General features: G+C 33.8%; 1 protein-coding gene across 1 annotated transcript in view; it reads right to left on the reverse strand.

Annotated features, from left to right (window-relative positions):
* Positions 1-2,189: 2,189 nt before the first annotated feature.
* Positions 2,190-16,228, reverse strand: part of LOC147581008 (protein eyes shut homolog) — a 345,678-nt gene continuing 331,639 nt past the window's right edge. The window contains exon 9 of the mRNA XM_086707166.1: positions 2,190-2,625. Within this exon, the coding sequence (XP_086563292.1) occupies positions 2,331-2,625 (295 nt within the window). The 3' untranslated portion in view covers positions 2,190-2,330. The remainder of the gene's footprint in view (positions 2,626-16,228) is intronic.

Below are 16,228 nucleotides of genomic sequence, written 5' to 3' on the forward strand. Positions count from 1 at the left end.
TTCAGATTCTGTGTCTCCCTCTCTCTCTGACCCTCCCCCATTCATGCTCTGTCTCTCTCTGTCTCAAAAATAAACATTAAAAAAAAAAGAAATAATATTCCAAATTCTAAAAATGCACATTACACTGCATTATAAGTATTACACATGAAATATTTCCCAAAAAAGGAGGAAAGAAAAAGGTAATACTATGACAAATCATACTATAAAAAAAGAGTTCTATTGCATAAATTTTGTTTAGAGTATCACACAAGCTCAGATATTACTCAAAGTTCTTTAAAAAGTCTGTAATTGGCGGGGCGCCTGGGTGGCGCAGTCGGTTAAGCGTCCAACTTCAGCCAGGTCACGATCTCGCGGTCCGTGAGTTCGAGCCCCACATCGGGCTCTGGGCTGATGGCTCAGAGCCTGGAGCCTGTTTCCAATTCTGTGTCTCCCTCTCTCTCTGCCCCTCCCCCATTCATGCTCTGTCTCTCTCTCTGTCCCCCCCCCAAAAAAAAAAAAAAAAGAGTTGAAAAAAAAATTAAAAAAAAAAAAAGTCTGTAATTGGCAATAATTATTTACTCACAGTTTCTGATTATTTTGCACTCAGAAATTAGTACTCTATACTGGATTACCTAATTTTTGCAATGCACATAATCCAATTATTAGTTTTTAAAATATTATAAATTCGATAGGAAAAACATTAGAATGTAAAAGGCAGGAAGTGATTAATAATGCTGAAAAGAGAAAAATAAAATATCCCTAACAACAAATATAAACAGAGATTCCCAGTCCTTTTCCTGAGGTCAATTTTCTACATTCTGCAACCCAAAACACCAAATAGAATTAAACCACAGTCAAACCTTGGGTTTAACTCCAAATAAGCCTGGATTTATATCTTTCTGGAGAAAGTACAGGTCTGTACATCCAGTGTTAAAGCTGTTCAGTAAGGAGTTAAAGGAGGGAGAACGGGGGATTCAGTAGGAGAGATAAGGATTATGGCTGGGGGGTCATTTGTAGTCTAATGTGTATGACTGACCATGAGATATAGCCAATAACTAAAGACTCCTCATTTCATTACATCAATTTCACTATCACTAGTAAATTTGATTTAAAAAAAACATTAAAAATCAAAGTATAGATTAATAAATTAATCTAATAAATTAATAAATAAAATAATTTATTATAAAAATAAAAATAATTAAGAAGGGTATTTTTCTAAAACTCTACCTAGCATGAAATTAAAAAAAGAAAAAGCCCTCTCAGAGATTTAAATGGCTAAGTGTGGATCTAAAAGAGCTTTACAGTCCAAATTATGTTCCTAGAACTCTACTTACAGAATGTAGTATAAATGGTCTCATACCGTAGCAGAATTGGCAAGTCTCATATTTTGCAGACATATGAAATATTCACTCAAAAATCAAGCAAAGTGATGTTTTCAAAAGCATTTTACAGTTAAAATAGACTTTAAGGATACATATTATTTATACAATGAGACTGAAAATAGACCATGTTTCCATTTTTTTTGCTTTTAACTATATTTACTTGCTTACTTGGCTGAATATTAACACATAACAGTCACACAGGGTCATTTGGCAAGAAGAGCTGAATAACATATATGTGCCTATGAGTTTGCTTCCAGAGGTCTCACATTTTGGTGTTGAAAAAGGATTTAAACACAATCTTGGACAAATAATGAAATTCTCTGCCATATGAATCACTATCCAATAGTAATCCCCATCCTCACCTCCTCAATTTAGAACCAGTGATTAATTTCACATAGAAAACAATGTCACTTTTCAGCTATTAGTGTAAGGACATGCATCATGACCTAATGCCTTTGTAATCTGCCCAGGGCGTTTCTGGCTCTAATTGCCCATCACTGCTTTAATTAACTGAGTGACTCTTAGGAGGCCATTAGATGTTTGCAATAGGGAAATTCTCTTTTGATTCATAAACAGCTCCATTAATGCTAAAACCATGTTCTTAAGTATCAAAAAAATAACCAATCTTAACAAAATAATTTAAATATGGGGATCTGCTTACGAAATACAAAAAAACACTGATGTGATTAATAATTAAGCAATAAAAATAGTATACAATAGAACCTAATTTCTTCTATGCTGACAAAAGATGGACACACCATAATTTTAGAACAAACTACATAAAGAACACTACATTTCCACCTAAACTCTTATTTTTTGTGCCAGCTGAAAATATATTTTGAACGGCAATCCTAATGGAGAAAATAAAATCTTAGGTTTGCTTCTACAATACTGAACCAAAAGTGTTCTATCATAATTCGTTTTTAAATAAAATTATACAGATGTTTCTTGTTTCTGTCAACATGCTTACTATAAGGTTGTAATTCTCTTGTCACCTCTAGAGAACTTTTTAAAAACAAATGAAGATCGATTACCTTGTTCACAGAAACGGCCAGTAAAATGTAGCGGACAGTCACAGTGGAATGAGAAGGTACCGCTGGAGAGGGAGACAGGATGACAAGTGCCTCCATTGTAACACAGGTTCTCCTGGCACACGGGTGGCGCTACAGGAGGGGTGCCGAGGGAGGTCCACGTGGAGTCAACCCCTTCTGTTGCACTAGAAGGAGCAACAGAAGACACTGTAGACAGAGTGGAATCCTGGGATCTAGATTTATAACAAGATCAGAAAACACAATATAAGTAAAAGTACATGAATTTAAACAGAAATAACAGAAACTCTGGTTTAAAATAAGATGAAATAAAAACAACACATATCAGCGGTTTAACCTAGGGTAAAGAGAATTATGTTTGGTTTCCAGTTGTGGGATTTACAAATGTTGAAAATGCCTTGAGCTCTAGAATGTGACCTCAGGTGGATCACAGAGCTATAGTCCATCTATGTGGTTCTGAGAAGCTAAATTAATTTCTTCTAAGTACTTAAGAAACCTGAATGTATCAGCCTCCATAAGCCTAATTGTTTTCTTACATAAAAGAATCAGAATGTGGCTAAGTATAGCTCTACTTTGACTATTTTAACCCTCATGAACCTAAGTTAAAAAAAAAAAAATGAGGCCATGTTACATTTTAATGGTAAAACCGCTTGCACTTGAATTATTTCTAGGTTGATTACTAGAAATGTGTATTCCTCAAAGTGACTTGCATTCAAGAGTTACCCCAGAGGTACCTTAGAAATGCCTGCAAGTGATTCTCTTAAATTTTTTTCCCACAAATTTTACTACCAGTTTAATTTTTTTCTTCCTTAATAAATAATGAAACAACAACGAAATCCCTTTGAATTAAGTTGAAGTTCCTTACTTTTATATTCAAAGCCTCTTGGTAATGGAATTCTTCTTTGTTTTCCAGCTCACTTTATCATGATTCCTAATAAATACCTTAACTTCACTCATACCCAATGAGATTACTTTATTCCTTCAAAACTCCGAACGTTCTGAATTTACGCAGTTTGTTGAACTACTTTCTACGCATTGTTGCTCCTCTCTTGCTATCTAAGTTTCACCTAAAGTGCCAAGTCAAAATCTATCTTATTTCCTCTAGATAGCCTTCCTTCTTCATTGGTCCTTAAGATGAAATTGGTATTTCTTTCATCTTTAAAATTCCGTATGTCAATGTACCACTGCTGGAATATTTTCCACTGGCTTGGAGTACATTTTTTAATTTTAGGTAGAGCTACAGGCTGTACATTGGTCATTGTTTTTCTACCTTCCCCCCACACACAAATTCCTCATTTTGGCAGAATTCCTTATTCATAGTAAACAAATGAATTGATGTCTTCAGAGTGCTCCTGAGTGTTACATTACTGTTTGGAAGCAGTGCTTTTGGAATTTTCATTTAATAAAAATCACTAGGAGAATTATCTTTTTAATATAAAAAAAATCTTCCTGCAATAACAAATAAACAACAGCTTAACTATCTGAGTAAATTTTTATTTTGTACATTGTCATAAAGATAAAACTTTGGCAAAAGAAGTCCGTTCAAAAGTTATCTTCAGACTGACGTTTAGAGACTCAGTCATTTTTGCATTCCTGTCTATTACCATGTCAATTTATTGGAATAAAAAAGCTGAAGAAAATGAAATAGATAATTTATTAAAACATTTTACCAAAACCAAAATAATATTAATTGGCAGGTCATTTCTTTTGTTTTACAATGCTCTTGCAACCTGAAATTTCTACTTATGATGTTTATCACAGGTTGTAACCATATATTTATATTTTTGATGAAGCCAAACTGTCTTCTCTCTCCTCAATGTCCACAAAGAATGGATGGATCATCTCTGCTCATTTCTTCATGTTATCCCTAACAACAATGATAATCCTCAAGTAGACTTTTCAAGAAATATTTTATAAACTAATTTGAATAATTTTTGTAAACATCCAATGTACCACAGTACCAACAAGAAAAATAGCAAGTGAAAATAAGTTTATATTTAGGGTCCATTTCATAACTCCATTACACACCATGTTTGGTTTTATAAATAATATAAATTCTAACACTTCTGATGCAATCTTGCAATCAACTTTCTCAGATTTCATTCTGTTAGATTAGCATAATTCTCCCCATTTGTACTCATAGTATAAATTTGTCCCTTTAAAGTAACTTCCATTAAGCAATGCTAATTTGAAGTTCATGGGATTCATTACTCAGTATTCCGTATTCTAATTTAATTTTTATTTCATTGTTTCTGAATGATTTCACCATTTCATCTATCTCTTCTATAGACTTCATGAACTGTAGTCAATTATCTCCTTCAGGAATAAATTAGACTGAATTAAATGTCACTACTTCTTTCTTCTACAGTAGCTGCTAAGGGAGTCTATGTCTCACCTGAAAAAATCAATATGTTGCACATTTCAGCTGCTAGCTGATTATACAAAAATAATTACTGTTAATTGATCCATCAATTAAAACAGCAGGGCCATAAATCAAATTTTGAAAACAGCATTAATTTAACATATTCTGTTTTTAAGGTCAAATTTGGTATTTGATATATCACTATTAACAGCCCTTCACTTTCAGTGTTTTTCTTTTCTTAAATTATAAATTATGTCATAACCTCACCTATTTTAGAATTAAAGTAAACTTTATTCAATTTTAATAAATTTAAAAAGAAACAAAAATTTCTTCTGATAACATTTTAACTTATTTTTACTTTATGTAAAATAGGTTAAACATAAATAAACATGGACATTAAATACAATTAGATGATAGTCATACTGATATAATTAGTAATGTACAAAAAGAGCATTAAATTTGTAATTGCTTTCATTCTAAAAATCATGACTATATGAAAGCTTACAAATAAATCAGGATTCAGGGTTTTCAACACTTTTAAACCAATAATATTGTAAAACTTCATTGCCTTTCTTATTACTATCAGTCTAAAATAATAAGTATAAAGAATCTGCTGGATTGTCTCTTGGGTATCTCTGGACAAGGATATAGTGATGAACCAGTCATTGGTATAACAAGCAGTAATCTCTAAAGACCTTTTTCTGAATGAATTAATGATTGAATGAAATGCTAATTTTACTCAAAATCAAGCCTGATCCTTAGAGAAAGGCACCTTGATATGACAGTGATTACTAATCATGTTGTGGGAGTTCTGGGTGGAAGAAAGGAAGACCCTCCACTCATTGTCTCATTCCTGCCATTCTCTCATTTCCAGAAAGTTCTACAAAATCATTTGCCTGGCAGGCAGCAAGCAATTCACATTGTTTCAGCCTGAGGGATTTTACTTGTTAGCTGACTTTATCACTGTTTAGCATACATTTGTCTGGCTTCAATTTCTTAGAAGAAAGAATGGACTCACTCAAAATTATGAAGCCCTGCTTCATAAGCAGAGAAGCAGGATTTTTGGAACTATGAGGAAGTATTAAAAAGAAAAACTTAGCCAGAGGAGTCTTGAGTTTGTGGCTCTTAACAGTATAGGGGGAAACAAATCTTCAAAAATCATTATAATTAAATTTTTAAAGTGGGAAAATAATCTAGGCAATAAAAGACATATACTTGATGTACAAATAATATGTATACTGTTTTTTAAAAATGAGAATAGTTGTATAAACATACATACTCCCTTCTACTTTATCTTTTCACCTACTAGGATATGCTCATCTGCTCTTTACTTTTTCACCTAAAAATAATTCTTAGCATGCTGCCCTATCAGTAGGTACAGTTTTTCATTTTCCTTTTTAAGTTGCAAAGTGTTATACTGTTTAACTATACATTATTGCTTCCATCAGTATGGAATTAATATATTTAAGCTGTTTCAAGTTTTTCCTCTAATATCTGGGTCATACATTTATTTTAATAGGTATATAGATATACTTTGCAGAGGATACCCATTTTAAGTACAAGAGTCAATGAATTTTAGTAGATTGAGAGGTGTGCAAACATCAACATAACCTAATTTTATATTTTGTCTTCCCTAAAATTATACTATTTCTGTGGAGTTTCTTAGTGGTCAGGCCCTCAGTTCCCATTTAGCATAACTGTCAACATCTAGTCATCTTTTAGTGGTGGTGGCGAATAGGAATAAACTCAAAGAATTTAATTTCTGCTCTATCAAAATCATGAGAACATCATGCTATCAAATAGAGCTTGAAACGTACTGAAAAATGGCTTCAAAATTTTATTTAAATTGTCAGCATTGTCTACTAGCTTCAAAATTCATGTTGTCTTGTCTTTAGTTTGATCTAATAGTGAATTCTTTCTGAAAGCAAAACACAGAAAAATGTTTGCTATTTAAGATGTATTTAATTACCATAACTACATTAAAAGAGGAAATATGTAAAATTACTGTTAGTACTTATAAAATTCTCATTTGCCATTCAAGACAAAAATTAAATATCAAACAAAAATTATACCTGGAAGAATTGATCTGAAAACACGAATCCCAGGTATTATTACTCTTCTTTTTTTCACATAACATTATGCAATAGAATAATCATATCCTAATAACAAATGCAATATTTAACATTTTATTTTATTTTTTCCTAAAGTTTATTTTGGAGAGAGAGAGAGAACAAGCACAAGTGGTGAGGGGCAGAGAGAGAGAGAGAGAGAGAGAGAGAAAGAGAGAGAGAGAGAGAGAGAGAGAGAGAGAATCCCAAGCAGGATCCAGGCTCTGAGCTGTCAGCACAGAGCCTGACATGGAGCTCAAACTCACGAACTGTGAGATCATGACCTGAACAGAAGTCAGATGCTTAACCAACTAAGCCACACAGATGCCCCAATATTTCACATTTAAAGCACAAGTAAATTCATTCACTATTAACATAATAGTGGGATTTTAAAAGATCTTGTTTTGACATTGTCCCAATTTTTCTCACTAAAGAAATACATTTCTCATTCTCACAATCTTGTATGTTTTAGCTCTTACATATTCATAGATAAGGTTCCTTAGATCACAAGCATTCTCACATAATCGAAGTTCGCAGAATTGCTGTGTGTTAAGCAGAATAGTACCCCAAGGCATTCCAAGCCGCTGCTGTCCCTCAATATACAGGGTGGGTAATTTTGAAGAGCTGTACTCTCACTGATTGGTTATGATTTTCTTTTCCCATGTCAGCCCTACTGAGGATTGTTCCTGATCACGGAGAAGGTGCAAGCTGTCCTGATCTTGATTCCCGAGTCCAACCCTGCATGGGAATTAAATCAATGCTTTCTGCCAATATGCCAAATCAGTCAAATAGCAGAAATGTTGGATTTCTTTCCTTTTCTTCCTTTCCACATCTGAAATTCTACGCCCCCCTCCTTTTAAAAAAACTAGTAAAATATCTTTTCTACCTTCTGTCAGTTCTTCTACATTTGTATTTTCTTTTCAGTATCTGACTTTAGTTCCTGTTTTTCTGTAATTCATCCTTCTCACTGTTCTTGTTCTTATTACTCTCATACCAAAAATTATTCCAATTGAAATACACATTCTTCTATGATTTGGTTCCATCTCACTTTTTGGTTTTGCCTGCCTCCAGTGCTTTAATGTATGTCCAATACAAGTATGTTCTAACCACATCTTATATAACTTTTAAAATATTTTTCAGGGGCGCCTGGGTGGCGCAGTCGGTTAAGCGTCCGACTTCAGCCAGGTCACGATCTCGTGGTCTGTGAGTTCGAGCCCCACGTCAGGCTCTGGGCTGATGGCTCAGAGCCTGGAGCCTGTTTCCGATTCTGTGTCTCCCTCTCTCTCTGCCCCTCCCCCATTCATGCTCTGTCTCTCTCTGTCCCAAAAATAAATAAACGTTGAAAAAAAAAAATTAAAAAAAAAAAAAAAAAAAATATTTTTCAGTATTTTTACTTCAATTTATAGGAGATAATTATATATGACAGATACTGCTCTAGTCCATGTCTTTTCAAATAAGATTTCCTGGTCTTTCTGAGAATTTTGTAGTGTTTTCAGTTTTCCGTCTCCTGTTATTCCTGTTGACAATTAATTTGCTACATGCAATTATCCTTTTATTATAGAAAACTTGTTTCTCTTCTCTGAATACCTTCAAAATGTTCTTCTTGGTCTTTTTCTTTCCAGTTTTTCCACTGTGATATGTTGAGATATAGAATTATTTTTATTCATCTAGCTTAGTTTTTTTCTGGGGAGATTTTCTATATGAAGCATCTATGCTTTTCACATATTCTGGAAAAATGATAGCTTTCCCACATTCATTTTAAATTCTTCTATTAAAACATTAGATGAAATAAAATGTTCTCATTTTATCTTCCATGTCTTCAGCTCCTTTTGCAACATCTCTCTCAATTCATAATAGCTTCTTCAGATATATTATTCCATTCATTATTTATCATCACAGCTCTTTATTTATTTATTTTGAGAGAGAGAGAGAGAGAGTGCACGAGCATGTGCCAGGGAGGGGCAGAGAGAATCTCAAAACAGACTCTGCACTGACCAGTGCAGGGCTCCAACTGCTGTGTTCCTACTGCAGGGTTTGAACTCATGAACCATGATATCATGATCTGAGCGAAATCAAGAGTTGGATGTTTAACCGACAGAGCTACCCAGGCGCCCCTCTTTATAGTTCTAATTGCTGTTTAACTTGTCAATTTTTCAATTTAAATTATTATTTTTTCACTTTTTACACTTCTATTTACTTGTGTTAAAAGCTCTCTGTTCAGTTTTCATGGTATCTTTTTCTTTACTCATACTCTAACTTCCCTCTTTTACTTCTTAAAAAAATCAAGCATAAATTTTTTTATTCTGTATCTGGTAATAATAACATCTGGTCTTTGCAGATCCAAGTCACCTCCTCTTCTTTCTGCTGTCTCATCTCTCAGGGTGATTTTTATTCCCTTTCAAATGTCTTATAATATTTTCACTGTAAACTCATATTCTTTGGAACTATATCTGTGAGAATACTTTGAGGCCTTAGTGTAAGGCATTTCTTAGAGGACTTATATTTGCTTTTGTTCATTCCATGAGGGCAATTTCAACCTGGAAACACTAAAAAATAAATTTTTCTTTAAGACTTTTAAATAAATAGGAAGTGGCTCATTTATAGTATAATCCCTGGAACCAAGTCAACAAATATTTTGAATAAGTTAATGATATACAGGTTTGGATCACAAACCTCCATAGTGAGCTGGTTTGTTGTTATAGTTTTTTTTAAATTTTTATTAAGTTTTAAATTTTAATTCCAGTATGGTTAACATGCAGTGTTAAATTAGTTTCAGGTATACAATATAGTGATTCAACAATTCTACACAACATTACTCAGGCTCCTCATGATAAGTGTACTCTTAATTCCCCTTCACCTATGTCACTCAATCCCACCTCCTTCCTCTCTGATATGCTTTAATTTAAATGAGTACCCTCAGTTAAAGTTACTATTATTTATTTACAATAAGAGCATTTTGTACTTGAATCATACTCCAAAATACATGGTTCTAAAAGATATAAAATATTTCCCCCAAGAGAAAAAGAACACAGAGTTTCTTCAATTACAGTATTATACATAATTGGGGAAGATTTTTTCCCTCCTACCTAAAGCTAATGCACAGTCAGGAAAATTTTTGTCAGATAGTTTTTTTTTTTCTTTCATTTTTTTTTGGGGGGGGTGGTAAGGATTTTTCTCATTAGTTTGGTATTTTAATAATTTATTAAAATTATTTTAATATTTAAAGAGCCTATTTAATATAGGCTCTACTTTAGCCTATATTTTATGTCTGACTTATAGTTGGAATGTTTTTCAACCACTACATTACCCAAAATGGAAGTCACCATTTTATTTTTCTTTAATTTTCCCGGAACTTCTCAAAATACACGACTGTTAAATGAACACTTTATTTTTTTCAACACTAATATATATGAATGTTGCATGTGAATATGTGTCTGTATCTTTAAGTTTTTGTAGTTCTCCATATATTCTTTATAGGAGTAGACTTAGATATGGGTGTACAGCTTATAATTCTTAGAAAATGCTTAATATTATTTTGTATATTTGTACCATCGAACACTTAATTGTTATTCTATGATTATTTCTCTTTTTAGGGCTTAAAATCTTAAAGCAACTTTATTTACTTACTTAGCTATATCAGTTCTGATATATAATAATTGCTAAAGATATATTTTTTGATTTTATAAATTTTCTAATCCATAGATACATTCTGAGGTGTGGCATAAAAAGAAACAAATAATTTTTAAATATAAAATTTAATGGATCATTATGGATACTGAACTCTACATCATGGATCCTTAAAGAAATCTACAAATTCACAATCTAATGCTTGTATTATTTAGATTTTTAAGAGCAAATTAAATTTAAAATAACATACTTATAAAAACAGTATTTTTTACTAAAAGAACATTTTTACTAAATGGCTACATTTAGTTTTGTAAATCACTGAAGTCTGAATATCTTTCCACTATTGACAATAAGGAATATAAAAATATGCAGCATTTTTAGTAGGTGTTTTATGTCAAATGGAAACATTTATTATATTAATTACATTTCCTTTATGGAGAGATATTACTCTGGAATACTTCCAAGTTAGCATAAAACATACAGGAAAGAAGAATATACTAAAATATCAGTCGGGATTGAAAATGTATTATTACTTATTACCTGGAAAGTGCATCCAAATCAGAGACAGGAAAGTTAACAATCAATATGTCATGATTAAAGTCACATACTTAACTCCAGCTATAAGAACATGTGCACTGGCAAAAACAAATGCAAATTTGTCTTCTAGTCTTAAAATGAGAGAATAACTTTCTCACATTCATAGGAACCCCAGAGTATTTATTTCAAAAAAAAAACTCCTTTAAGGAATCTAGATCTAGACATTACCAGCCAGGATTTGAAAAAAAAAAAAAAAAAAAAAAAAAAAAAGATGGGTCAAGAGAAATGACATGTCAATTAATCCAGAATTCACTGCACATCATTCATTCATTTATTCAACATAAAAGGACTTATGGAATTCTCTCTATGCACCAGAAACTCACTAAATATGCTCAGTAGTAGAACCGAGGCCCTCCTATTTATAAGTTTTCCATCTTATGGGGTTGAGAAAAAAAAAATTGAGCAATGCAAGACTGCATAATGCATTAAGTGCTAACTAAACTCAGCACTGCTCAAATGTTGCAAATGTGCTAACATAATTTTATTCTCACAATACAAAAAGTGACCATTTTTATTTTCCTAAATTTACAGATGAGAAAACAGAGGTACACACTTAATAAACTTGCTCAATATCATAGGCAAACATATGGATTTGAACCCATATAGTTTGAACCTTGAACTAAAACTTTTCAAATTTTTTATTCCTGGCAGGGGACAAACAGATGTACTGATGGCAGTGTTGTAGACAGCTGTTACGGTAAGAGTAGAGCAAAAGCTATCAGAAAGGCTTCTTCATGAGGTTTATAGCTGAGTCTTAAAAAAAACAGCAGTTGGCTAGAGAAGGATGGGCAAAGAAGCCTGTAGGGAAAGAAGCACATGCATGCAAACACCAACAGGTGAGTCTTGGGAGACAGGCAGGGGCTGGATTATGGGGAGATTTGTTGGCCAAATTTAAAGGCAATGTGAAGCCATGAACGTTTTAAGCAGGAAATCAATAATCCATATCTGTTTTGAGCTACCTTTCTGGTTTTAATGTGAAGAATAGTTTGTGAGGGAATAGTAGCCAGAAGTAATTCAAGTATTATAGGAATAAAAATAATCAGATTGGAACTTGAACTAAGAGTATGTTATTGGGGGTATAGTGAAGTGATAGCATTTCAGAAGGATTTGTTATTGAGAGTTTAGTTAAATTATTCTATAATATTGTTGCCTTGGCATCCATTTTGTGGTCAAGCAGCCCACAAAGTCCTTGAAGTGGCATAAGTCATTCCCATGAGTGCATGCCCTAGGTAACAGTTGGCAGAGTCACAAGTAAATGTAAGTTCCTAATATGACTTCCCTACTGCCTTTGTGATAAGCAGTCTCCCCCACCTCCCCCTGACTTATCTTCATGTGCCACCTGGGTAAGATCCCCATGGAGCTTACCAAAATCCTGTTCCTTTTGGTTTGAACTGACCCATCTAGCTTTGGTCTAGGAACCCCAAAGCATTCCTGCTACAGACCCTAATAAGGCATTTATTTCAGATACTCTTCCTCTCTCTCTGCTTGAACCCTGCTTTGACCTCTGGCATGACTCCTCAAGGCATGATGGTTACTTCCTCCAGAATTTGTGAAAAATAAACTTCTTTATTTCTATTCCAATGTGGTCTTCTGTTGAACCACGGCTCACCATGTAACATGTGGGGTTCTACTTAACAAATGTTAACTCTGTAACAAAGTCACATTTGGTTTCCGAAATGACTTTGTGATCAATTTCATATATGAGGTATGCATCAGTCAAGGACTGTCAGAAAACAGATGCACATTCAGAAAGAATAACAAGTGAGTTTAATGAAGAGACTATTTTCAAGTTGGAAAAGCTTAAGAGAATCAACAAATGATTGAAAAGTGTCCCAAGAAACAAATCTGTCACTGTCATTGAACCTGAATGGGCAAGAAAATGAAGTGCTTTCTGTGCTGTGGACAAAGATGGACGTACAGAAGAAGGGGCACCTGAGAAGAGCTGTGGCCTTGGAGTAAGGAATGCAGCCACCACAAATTTATAGGCAGCTGAGAGAAAACAGAATAACTTGACCTCTTCCTCTTTCTATTCCTTCAATGTCCTGCCATCTCTTTGGCCAAACTGAAAGTCAGAGGCCAAAGGGAGCTGGGTGGTTGTGGCCCATAGATGTCAGCCTCCCAGGGTACCAAGCAGGGTGGAAAAAGATGGAGGGTAGATCTGGAAGTGAAGTAGTGAATAGGTAGTTCAGAGAGAAAGATGAAAAAGCATAGGTGAATCTCAGATTTTGGGTTTAGGTAACTAAGGAACAATTACCATTTAGTGATATGGAAGATATAAATTTCATGCTGGGCACAAGTGATCTCAATCTTGATCTAATGGGATGACTTCTTACATAAATGGTAGTATCTATCTCCTTTTTCCAGAACTGATTTTTTTTCCACTTAAAAAGTATTTCTTTGGCAATTTGGGAGAAGAAACTTGAGCACATGAACTTATATCACCACTTTGTGTGAAAAATCAGTAAAATGTATCCTTTACAAGTAAATGGTGATCCATTTCATTATATTCTTGCTCAGTTGGGTCACGAAATCACAACCCTCAATATCATCATTTGCCAGGGGGCAGCTAGCAGAACTGCAGGCAATGTAGCCAAGGGATATAATCATTTCTCTAAAGAGAAAACCATATGGCTATTACAAATGCCTTATTATATCAGGAGAATGATTTAAGAGGTTTATTTTAACCTATTAGCCCTAATGCAAGAGAGCCACAAACAGCTAAAGCAATGTAGAAAAAACTATTCATTTCAAAATTCAAAAGGCTACAGAAAAATACTAGACACAATAGTTTTACTTTCAAAAATGTGATGGCTTACATTAAAAGGTAGTCAATGGTTTCTCACTACTGTGAAGAACCTGATATATTAGTTTGGGAATCTTAAAGTATGCACACAAAAATTAAACTCGAATCCAAATGTAAAATCATTCCTTAAAATTCTACTGTATTACAAAGAACAAGCTCAGGTACTCACACCCTAAATCAATTTCCGTTTAAGTTCTAAGGAAAGATCCAAATAGAGCCCTTTCATTGTTTTTAGAAATGTTTGCCATACTATTTTTCTTTATATAAACCTTGGAATAGAAAAGAATGTTATTTTTGTATATTAATCTTTTTCAAAAATACACTAGATGACCTCAGAAAATAAATAAGCATATCAAAAGGTGCTGAAGCAAAGGATACTTGCGGATATTGAAGCAGCATTGTCTATCTCATCTTGTTCTTAAACTCTCAATATTATATTACTGAAGCAATGGATTTAGCCTTGTCGAATATGAACATCTATTAATGGCTTGTCTGTGAAAGCTGGGCCATTGGCTTTAACCAGCAATGTCCTCAAGACAATAGAGACAGTCTGCCCATGAATCATCACTTCTTATACATTCAAACGAATTGCCTTAAAATATTTATAATGTTTCAGCTTATCTTAAGGTAGATATGTTTAATAACCTTTCCGGCGGCTCAACTCCATAATCTCTATGAATTTTAACACTATATTTCAGAGAACTACCAGTACTATTCAAGGTAAGAATAAATGGGTCTCAGAGAATTATTGCATAGCTGTGGTTAATAACCAACAATAAACTCGGGCTGCATCTGACATGTGGGCAATCTTATTTAATTGAGTATATTAAAGTATCTCAGGAATGCCAAGGGGGATTCACTTTGAAGGAGAACAATGTGGCACCAATACGGAGGCACAATGCAAGAAAAATCATACAGAACTAATTTATCATAGTTGTTACTTCTTTTCTAGTCGAAAAGCTTCAGTGAAGTGAGTCAGAATGAAAGCCAAATAAGTAAATCAGGACAAGTTTCAAATGGAAAAAGGTGCTATGATAATACATAGAAGGAAGAAATTAAGACCATATCAAGAATTTAAGAAGGCTTCACAGAGAGGTCAATTGATCTGAATCCTGAAGTATGGAGAAGAGATTCCCAGATAGCAAAGGTTATCTATCCTAGGCTGAAGAAACAACATGTAGAAAAGTGTGAAATATTTCCATTATTGATATAGTTGGAAATTTTTTCTAATTACAGAGAATGGATGTGGAAGTAAATATAAATTGTGATGGGATTATAAATGGAATATTCTTAAATGTCAGCTTTTGAACAGACTGTCTTATAGATGTTGAAAAGTCCCAACTTCTCTTTAGAGTTTCAGATCAGAGCCAAACATGCAAGCCTGCGACTCCCTGCGAAGTCCCACAGGTACATGGGCTCTTACTTGCTCTGTCCCTTAAACTTCCTTCCCTTTCCTGGCTCTCCCACATGGCCCAAAGTCAAATTAGAAGCTTGAACATAATCCTTCCTACTCCCTTTTCCTCAGGTCATACATACATTCCATTACCAGGGTCTATTCAATTCATCAGTATGTACCTCAAAACTAAGTCCTCTTTTTACTATCACCACTTCTTGCCCAAGTGATTGCAAAAACAATCCATTTGGCTTCCTTGCCTTCAGTCATGATTCTGTCAATTCATTCACCACAATGCAAAGAGGGTGATCATGTTAAAATGTGAACCTGATCACATTATTCCCCTTAGCACATTCAGAGACTCCCTGTTTCTCTCAGTATCAACTTTAATGTGATTACCATAGCTTTCAAAGCTATTGGCAAGCTGGTTCTGCCTCAGGAGGTATCTCATCTTTAATCTCAGTTTCTGAACAATTTGTTCTCTTATGCTTTGTTCTAACTTTAGCTGGTTGAGGCCAATTTATATTTCAATTCTTAACTTAGAATATGGTTCTTCTAGAAAGCTTTGCCTGACACTCAAATCTACTTTAGACACATATCCCATATATTTAGCCCCCATACGTCTATCAGAAGTGTTACCACTTTATACAGTAACAGCTTATTTATTTGTATTTTCCCCTAGAATCTGAACTATAAGCTCAGGGATTATATAAATTTCTTCCCTCTTCAGTGGAGTCCAGTCTCTTGAATAGTGATGACATTCAGTGTTTGTGAAATAGGTGAATAAATGTGTAGGGTCTTGATCAGAAAGACCATTCCATATCATGTTGAGAAGGCTGGACTTTATTCTACAAGTCAATGCTTTCAAATATGTCAGGAAGTACTAAAATCCATAAGGTAAATACAGGGGTTTCCAGGAACATCAATA

The sequence above is a fragment of the Puma concolor genome, chromosome B2 (assembly GCF_028749965.1).
Source record: "Puma concolor isolate L17-30 chromosome B2, mPumCon1.1.hap2, whole genome shotgun sequence".
Classification (NCBI taxonomy): domain Eukaryota; kingdom Metazoa; phylum Chordata; class Mammalia; order Carnivora; family Felidae; genus Puma; species Puma concolor.